Here is a 9,449-nt window from a genome sequence, read left to right as displayed (position 1 = left end):
CGAGGAAGCGGCCAACGATTACGTGCAACTGAAGGCGGCCTTCGACAAGTACTTCGTCCCGAGCAAGAACGTCATATACGAGCGCGCGCGCTTCAACCTTCGATCCCAGATGGAACACGAAACTGTGGAAGAGTTCGTGAAGGAGCTTCACAGTCTGGCAGAGTTCTGCGATTTCGGTCCATTGAAGGACGAATTGATCCGAGACAGAATTGTTGTCGGCCTACGAGACCGGGCGTTGAGCGAACGCCTGCAACTCGACGCAAGTCTCACCTTGGAGAAAGCCGTGAGCATGGCCCGGAACTCCGAAACCGTCAAGGGACAACAGAGTCTCATTCGCGGAAATGGCACAACCTCGGAAACCGTCGTGGAGGCTTTGACTTCGGCGAAATCTGGAGCGACAAAGGGGAGCCGGTCCCGCACTGAGCCACGTACTGGGTACCCTGAAGTACAATCTGCACCTTGCAAGTGGTGCGGTTCACGCCAGTTTCATCAAAGGACTGACTGTCCGGCTCAAGGGAAAACTTGTAATCTCTGCAAGAAATTAGGGCACTTCGCCTCGGTATGCAAGTCAGCATCCCCGTCACACAAGTCCGGAACTCGTCGGCGACAGCAAGGCAAAGCACGACGAGCGGTTGAAGAGGTTTTCCTTGGTGACATCCGAAACCCATCGTCTTCTGATGCATGGTACATCATAGCCAAAGTTGATGGTAAACCTGTGAATTTCAAGGTCGACACTGGCGCGGATGTTACGGCTGTGCCGCCCACTGCGCTTTCTAGTCAAGCCCGCAACTCTCTTACTCAGCCTCTCAAATCACTCTACGGTCCTAGAAGGGCGAAGATAAATACCCTTGGGCAAGTAGAAGCTCAAGTCGACTGGAATGGGAAGACGACGACCCAGGAGATCTTTGTCGTTCAGGGTCTCCAGCATGCTTTGTTGGGCCGCCCTGCCATAAAAGCATTGGATGTGCTTCCACAGCTACTCTCGGTTAACCACGATGTCGGACTGAACGCAGTCCCATCGGAGTTTCAGTGCCTATTCGGGTCTCTGGGGCGAATGAAGGCTACGTACAGCATCCGACTAAAGCAAGATGCAAGACCACACGCCGTCACTTATCCACGGCGGGTCGCACTGCCACTGTTACCGGGCGTTCAAGCCGAGTTGCACCGGATGGAAGAGCTTGGCGTCATCAAGAAGGTTGAACACGCTACGGAATGGTGTGCGCCAATGGTCGTCGTCAGAAAGAAGAACGGAAGCCTGCGCATTTGCGTAGATTACGGCGAACTAAACGCACAGGTTGTCCGCGAGCGCATCTTTATGCCGACAGTTGAAGAGAATCTCAACAAGGTCACACAGGCAAAAGTTTTCAGCAAGCTCGACTGCAACGCTGGCTACTGGCAAGCGCCTCTCTCCCCAGAAAGCTGCGAACTGACGACGTTTATAACGCCACTGGGAAGATACCAGTTTTTGCGTCTTCCATTTGGAATTGCTACTGCCCCTGAGTTTTTCCAACGCGAGATGCTCCGGATCCTGCAAGGACTCGAAGGCACAGTGTGCCACATGGACGACGTTCTGATATTCGGGCGGAACGAAGACGAGCACGATAAGCGACTGCACGCTGTGCTACGTAAGCTAAAGGATGCCGGCGTGACTCTCAACGAGGAAAAGTGTCAATTCAGAAGATCCAGAATCCACTTCCTTGGGCACATACTTGACGCTAACGGTATCTCTGCAGACCCGGACAAGACCGAAGCCATTCGGAAGATGCCAGCACCGCAGTCGGTTAGCGAGCTGCGCTCATTTTTCGGCATGCTCAACCACCTTGCAAAGTTTCTTCCTCACATGGCCGAAAAGACGAAAGCCCTCCGCGATCTTCTGGCGTCAGATGCTGCGTGGTACTGGGGCCCTCAGCAACAGGAAGCTTTCGAGAAGATAAAAGAAGAGCTCGCGAGCACCCCTGTTCTCACGTACTACTCCCCATTGCGGCCACATACGCTGTCAGTAGACGCGTCGTCGTATGGTCTCGGAGCGGTACTCCTACAGGACGAGTCGGATGGCGAACGTCATCCAGTTGCGTACGCCTCCAGAGCACTGACTACGACTGAGCAGCGTTACGCGCAAGTGGAAAAAGAGGCCTTGGCGGTAACGTGGGCGTGTGAGAAATTTCGTACGTACGATAGGCATGGACTTGTTCTACGCCAATGGACGAAGCTACTTGGTAGTCGTTGACTATTTTTCGAAGTTTTTTGAGCTGAGCAGACTCAAGACCACAACGAGCGCAAACGTAATTGCGAAGATTCGGCCTATGTTCGCACGGTTTGGCGTGCCTGACGTTGTTCGGTCGGACAACGGCCCTCAATTCGCATCAGGAGAATTTCAGCGGTTTCTGTCGACGCAAGGAATCAAGCACGTCACGTCGAGCCCACATTTTCCGCAAAGCAATGGACAGGCCGAACGCACGGTCCAGACGGCGAAGGCCCTTTTGAAAAAGGAACTGGACGTCAACAGCGCCCTCCTAGCACACCGGACGACACCCGGAAGCTGTGGGTACGCGCCGGCCGAACTCCTGATGGGAAGACGACTCCAATCGAACGTCCCTGTGAACCCGAAATCCCTCATCCCTTCGTGGCCATATCTCCACACATACCGAAGACGGTATCGGAAACAACAGGTCGCAAGGGCAACTGTGTATAACTCGCGACACCGGGTGGCGGAGCGTCCAGAGCTGCGGAGCGGTACAAGGGTCCGCATCCTGGCGGGCGCCGGAGCACATGGGACGATTCTTCGACAAGCAGGAACCCCGAGGTCGTATGTTGTGGGAATGGAGGGTGGCCCCACAAGGCGAACCACGAGACACCTACAGGAGTCGTTTTCAACCGCAGCCGGGCAGAAACAGCCGACGACAGTCGGCAAACCTCCAACAGCGCCAACACAACAGGACCAAGGCGTGGTCAAGACACGGGCTGGCCGTGTGGTTAAGAAGCCAGACAGATACGGCTATTGTACATAGTGAAAGAATCAGACTTTCAGACTGAAAGGGGAAGGTGTCGTGTGAAGACGACGACGTTGACTTAACGCAGAGCAGTCTGCGCGTGTGGTGTGGTTTTGGGGCAATAAAGGATTCAACGTGTTCTCTCTCTCGGAGACGGTCGCTTTCTTCTGCGCTCTCATCCTGGCGGACACACCTCGACCACGACAGACGGAATGTACGAATGACTTGTGTACGAATTGAATCATTTGGCTTAGCACCGTCGGCGAAATGGTGATTACGTATGACAGTGTTATTGATGGGCATCCACTGCGAGCTATCTTTACTAAAAGACACAATGAATGAATATCGCTTAGCTTCCCAACAGTGGTTAACATTACTTGTAGCGGACATGCTTGACGGCAGCGTTTCACTGCCACACGTTTAGCTCCACCGATCCACTTCAGTCTTCTCACCGTTTCATGAGACTTATCGGGAAACGAATAACATTTCGTTCCAGGCGGTGCTTTTTTATAGCGGAACGCACATTTCACCGCGCAACAATTTTTTTCGACTTCTTCGGCGCCATACGACGTGCAGCAAACACACATCAACACACTGCTCGCTAATTAGTCTCGGATGGTCACTCTAGAGGATAGTCTCTCATTCTACTATCTTGCTTTTGCCCGAAACCCCCTAACTAAAGCGTTAATTAATTAATTCTACGTGATTAGTCCTGTTGTTGTTGTATACTTTCTTCAAGAGGATGTCCACCTGGTCGTGTAACTCAAGTGCAAAACCGACATCCAGGCTATTCTCATAGCTTTTTATCAAAAAACTGTGAGGAATAAAAATAAACACCCTGTATATTTAGGAAAGAATGAATGCATTCTGTCTAAGCATCTGTAATGTATCTGTATGCAAAAAATGCACCAGCAAGCACTCAGATAGATAACCGGCTTTACAGTGCGACGAAACCCGCCCCGTGAGATCTTCAAACTATCTGCTTTACAAGAATTACAAAAAGGACCCATACCTTGGGGACATGTGCTACAGATCAAGGAAGACCGCTTCAGGGGCCATCGATGTAACCTACGTCAGCAAAGGAAAAGTGTAAGTAACGTTTCTACGAGTGGGGAATACTTATACGAACCACGACATACACCGTAAGTACGAAACGTCATTTTTATTATTTAGGTGTGCCGACACAGGGAGCCTTATGATCGAGTCGTTCGTGAGCAGCGCTACCTCATCTTCTTCGAACCGACGGGTTCATAAATTGTATCCCCGTTGCATATCCCTCGGACCCGCCTCCTCCCCCCCCCCCGAAAAAAAAAAAGTTCCAGCACAAAAGTATAACTTTTAAATATGGCAGTCGTTTGATGTCTCACCACAGTCGCATCAAGCCTTGTTATCAAAGTCGCATCAGGTGCCGTTGCCTCATCCAGTGTCGTATGCATGTGTTTTGATATGAGAAAACATACATGTAGGAGAGAATGTGAAGCGAGTGAGTGCGTGCCATGTTCGTTGCATGAGGCCCCTTAGCGAGTCACGTATAAGCTGTGCGAGTGTAGGTGTAGCGATAAGACCGGATTAAGAGGTGCATGCTCCGATTCCCGTAGCGGTCTGGCATATTTGATGATTGCCAAGTTTTCAAGGTTTCATTCTGAGCCGCCCTGAGGCTTGTGTTTGTCTGTCTGTGTGCTCCAGATTCAGAACTTTCCAAGAGTACAGCGCTGACTAAACAAAGCGTTTCGTTGTGAAAGCGAAATTATGAAATTCCATGAAATAACGTGGAAGGCATCGCAGACACGAGAAATGAGGCAGTCTTGAGTGAACGTCATTTTGACGTGAAAACGTCTGTAAGTTCGGTTTGGTATCCAGGTCAAAATTTACGATGCAACGAAATTATGGCGAATTTCATGTCGCGATAACTCGGTGGATGATAAACCGATAGCAACCAACCGCCTAAATCCAGCGTGCGAGAGAGACGGAAATACAGGGATACGCGTATCTTGCGGGCAGTCTATCTCGTGAACCGGTGAACCGGTGAAGCCAGTACGCCCAACGAGGTGTCGTTGGAAAGCGCTTGAGTGGTTCTACCTGGACCTTAAAGGATATCGGCTTCAACAAGACGAACCAAAATTTTGTAAATTGGCAAATTTGATATACGAAACTTCTGCAAGAATGCCGGCATATATGAAACTAAAATATGATCAGAATCTACAGAAACAGCTACCAACACAAAGCGCGCCTAGAGAGGAACCCAGAAATCCCGCAAAGTCTAGCACAGAGCGATCGAAAGATCTACGGGAGCGCCGAAGAAGATTAGCGGCGCAGGCAAATTCGACAGTCGGCGCACACAGCAAGCGCTTACCCTCTACCAGCGGGGCAACTTCCACTTGTGCGAGTGTCAACGTGACCGACACAGACGATGGAGTTCACCCAGAGAGGGGTGGGTGGGCTCAGCATCGTGGAGGAGCCAGAGACCGCCAGAGAACCCCAGGCGCAGCGGCGATTGGAGGCTGCGCGCGCCGCCTTCGCAGTGCCGTTCGAGCCAAACGAGTTTGGCCCACGCGTACCGTTCCGCTCACAAAGATCCCGCAAAGGGGCAATTGTATCGGAGATCGTGACGTTTTCATGTAAAACACTATAGCTCGGTCACGACTGAGCCCGCCCCAATTCTTTTCTACTTCCACTTAATTTGTTCGTACTCCACTCACTCACTCACTCGTCGCGGTGCCACTTTAATTCAGTGAAATGGGCGGCCTGTGTGTTCGTCATAGGCCGTACTCTATTCACGATCGGAGACAGTGTATATACACACTTTGAACAATAACGTCACGATTTTATATGTACCATGTTGTTTCGTGATATGCCACCTCGACGTTTCGCGTTCTCTAAAGACGTACGCAGTTCTTTTATGACAGTCCATTCGTGAGCTGGGTAACTCATAGTCGTGTTCGCAAAGGGTATGCAATGTGCAGTTATCGTATGCTGATGGCAAAGCTCGGCCAATCTGCGGCATCCTTCAGCACAACAAGTCTTTCTCACACATCACCAAGAAATTGCATATAATGTGTGGGTACTGGACATAACTCTGGCGTTTGAAATTTTACGAACTGGCGTTAGCGGTTTTTCATAGTGAAAAACCTCATTGGTCACCGTACGTTATATTGATATCCTTCGATTGACTGCAGTGTCTATACGAAGAAAAAGCTGCCCACCTGTTCACCTCCCGGGACTGACACCGGAAACCTCGTACGTTTTCCTGTTGACAATGGTGAGAGCCTTTCATTGTATTCATATGGCTTAGCAGAATGTGACGTGATATCTTCACAAAATTACCAGAATTGTGACTCCAGCCCCATCTTGTCAAATCTGCGAAAAGTACCGAACAGAATATAAAAAACGAAAAAGAAAACACAATGAATTTGCGTTCGGCCTCCACTCATTCTGCCAGTGGTCTGACTCAATTAAATTACGGCTTGGTTACTAGTTCCAACCAGTCCAACCTAGGAGACTGTAGGGGTTCTGCCTCCCTAAGTCGTAATAATAACTCTTAGTACGCGGTTATGTATATCGTGAGACCAAATCGTGACCCTCACATACTCATCGTTTTTTTTTTCTAAAGATCATTCCAATCGCATTCTTCCAAGGAACCACTTGGTGTTCCAGTGTCTTCTTTACATTGTCTATAAGTTCGGCACAATCCCCTACAACTCACACTCGAAGATTCCTGTCGAGCTTCCTACCCAGCTTGTAAGCTAAATGTGCTGCATTCGCAACACTGAAACTCCGCTGGCACCGTTCGTTCTTCATTGTGGTTCCCCTTACTCCAAGCGACGGCACTAATATGGTGATTGTCCGTCAGCCCACCGCAGTCACCGCGGCCCACCCATGTCTACTGGACGAGGCGAGTTGGACTTTACCGAGTGGTTGTTTTCGCATGAACGTCGAGCGAGGCACAATGCCTGGGACGTTGCTCTCAAGCTTAACAACTTCGCTTTATATTTATTGGAAATTGCAAATACCTGGTTGTTCGAACGCAGGTCCTCCCTCTGGTCCTTACTTGGTTCGAAGAGCACCTATACACCTTTGGAAAACCAGCTCTTCGCAAGACAGGCGAAGCAGAAACTAAGGTATAGAATCCAGCTGGACCGCGAATAAGCCCCTTGGATGCACACTTCAGTCCGGAAGTATGTCGTGTACTGCTCTTCCATCCAATCGCGCAAATGTTCCTCGTCCTCTTCTGCCGACTTACTCCCTAATCGAGTCCCCCTAAGTTAGAACCTACCTACCAACACCTGCTGAACACCGTTGGTTGGCCCTCGCGATCGATCGCCTCACACGCAATGTGGAGACTGCCCCACTTCCTTCCGGCTCTTCAGAAGAAATCGCAGAATTCTTCATCCGTTTCTCGCGGAAATATTGCAGGACGTCTCCAATTCGTGTTGAGTTGCTCATTGACCAAACAACGCTTTACGTGTTTCAGCCACACCTTACAATCAATGTCAGCGTTGTATATCACTTCACACCACAAGCACAGGAACTCCCTCTTAGTATTTCTGACATTTGCTTACAGCTCTGCCGTTTCAGTCCACCACTCAGTTCAGTCAATTCTCCTTGGCTTAGGATCGAGAGCTTCTCATCAAGATCGACATATTTCCTTACCAGGACTGCACTGACCACCCAATATAATTAATGTGTTACTTACTCTCATTGCAGGCTTTGTGGAGCTACGACACCTGTATGACCAATGTGATCAATGTTTCCTGGTCCAGCCTTTCTACATTCCTGGTAGGTTCTCGAATTCCTGGTTTTCCTCGACGAGGCCTTGTTAGTCCCGAGTGAAAACGTAAAAGCCTGCCAAGCATGCGCGTTTTCAGGATTTTTACAGGGGAGGAAGAGTTTCTAGGGGAAGCGGGCAAAGCATTCAACAAGTAGATGTTCGATAAAACAGTAGAAACCAATAGAAACGGGATGTTTTAAATCTGTTTTTAACTGTTGTTGTACTGCCGATGCATTACCAACTGGTGATAAAAAATGTGCACCCCCGGCATTCGGACCGTTTTTACACAGTATATGATAGAATGGGGGCACTAGAAGCCTCTCATATGGTACGGATCTAGCAGATAAGGTTCTGGTTATTACGACGACGTCTGAGTATAAATCATGATGACCTGTGCGCAAAGAGGGCAATTTACACAAGTAACCTTGCACTCTGAGGAAAAATGGTATCGTCACAGCTCCTTTAGGGGAGCAAATTGCGTGTCTCGTAGGACACTCTCTTTTGGATTAAAACTTAAACCCTCCAAAAGAGAGTTCCACTTTACTCCATTTCCCAGGAATAACCATGACACCAGTTACAGGCATCATGCTGACACAATGAAACCGATTTATGCCGGTTCCTCTGCAACTGCTTTGGAATCATCTGTGAAATTTCTTATTTCGGAATATCTGTATATCCGCTTATAAGCAGCTCGTCATAGTGCATACTCGATGGGGATGGGAAAAGTTGTGCGTGAAAGAGCAAGGGAAGGTTTATTATAGTGTAAAAAAGGTAGGGGGGTGTGATATCTCCATCTAAGAAATTCAGTAGTCCCACGGGACTACTCACTAGAGCAAAACATCCAAGCTTCCCTCAGTAACCTTCATTGGGAAGCACTCTCGAGCGCGGTAGACTCCGGGATAAATATTCGACGTATTTAATGTGTCAGAAGGTCACATTTCACGATGTGCTCTCACGTAACGGTGAGAACTTCACCAACTGAGAGTCTCAGTGCAAAGCCATGGAATATATAACAAAAATTATATATGGATGGCTGCGCCGTAGTACACAAGTTGATAACTCGAAAGTCACCGTACGAGAAGGAGGCCCGGCAAGAGGGAGCACCTATTTGCACAGAGGGAGTTACATGGCAAATCCAGGAAGAAAGAGGGCGTAAGCGACTGACAGGGGGAGTGCAAATGGAGTAAATGTGGGAAGTTACTCCCCTGTTACTCCTTTTTTTCTGAGAGTGTGGAGCTTCAGGGAGGCCTCGGCCCTCTTACCCTCCTCCCTCGATATGCGCGTGCTGCCAACTGTCAGGATGGTGGGGAGGCGTTGGTAAAGTTGGGAGTAACGTAAAACCTTTCATATAGTTCTATTGCTAGCCAGAACATTTCGATCATTGGGCACTGGTAGAAACCTGGAGTACTTTTGTGTCATAGAACAACAACAAATTTTTTTTACATGATGAATGGGGCGTTTCATCGTCATGGGCGATACTCTACCCCATTGCTGGTGGTGATGTGAGGAATGAAATAATGAGCCCCTTCACAATAGGGATCGAAGTTCTAGGGTGCCCAAAAAGGTCAAAGGAGCTTTGAGCGCAGAGCGCTGGTGGAGCCTTCCTACAAAACAAGCATTTGGATTGACAACACAAGAAATGGGAGTTTCTTCACACTTCATAGCTAATGGCTCGATAATGGGTACCCGGT

At 49.2% G+C, this 9,449-nt stretch overlaps 1 protein-coding gene and 1 long non-coding RNA gene across 2 annotated transcripts; both read left to right on the top strand.

The window, feature by feature from the left end:
• The first annotated feature begins 2,303 nt into the window (after positions 1 to 2,303).
• Positions 2,304 to 3,008, top strand: LOC135389291 (uncharacterized protein K02A2.6-like). Its single transcript, XM_064619353.1, has one exon. It carries the CDS (start codon positions 2,304 to 2,306, stop codon positions 3,006 to 3,008), a length of 705 nt encoding a protein of 234 aa, XP_064475423.1.
• Positions 3,009 to 4,001: 993 nt separating this feature from the next.
• On the top strand, positions 4,002 to 7,723 carry LOC135390208 (uncharacterized). The gene is made up of 3 exons (XR_010421773.1): positions 4,002 to 4,079; positions 6,167 to 6,249; positions 7,695 to 7,723. It is a non-coding gene; the product is annotated as an uncharacterized LOC135390208 (long non-coding RNA).
• The last annotated feature ends 1,726 nt before the right edge of the window (positions 7,724 to 9,449 follow it).

Source organism: Ornithodoros turicata, chromosome 3 (assembly GCF_037126465.1).
Source record: "Ornithodoros turicata isolate Travis chromosome 3, ASM3712646v1, whole genome shotgun sequence".
In the NCBI taxonomy this organism is placed as follows: domain Eukaryota; kingdom Metazoa; phylum Arthropoda; class Arachnida; order Ixodida; family Argasidae; genus Ornithodoros; species Ornithodoros turicata.
Note: the sequence above shows the minus strand (reverse complement) of the source record. Positions and strands in the feature narration are given on the sequence as shown.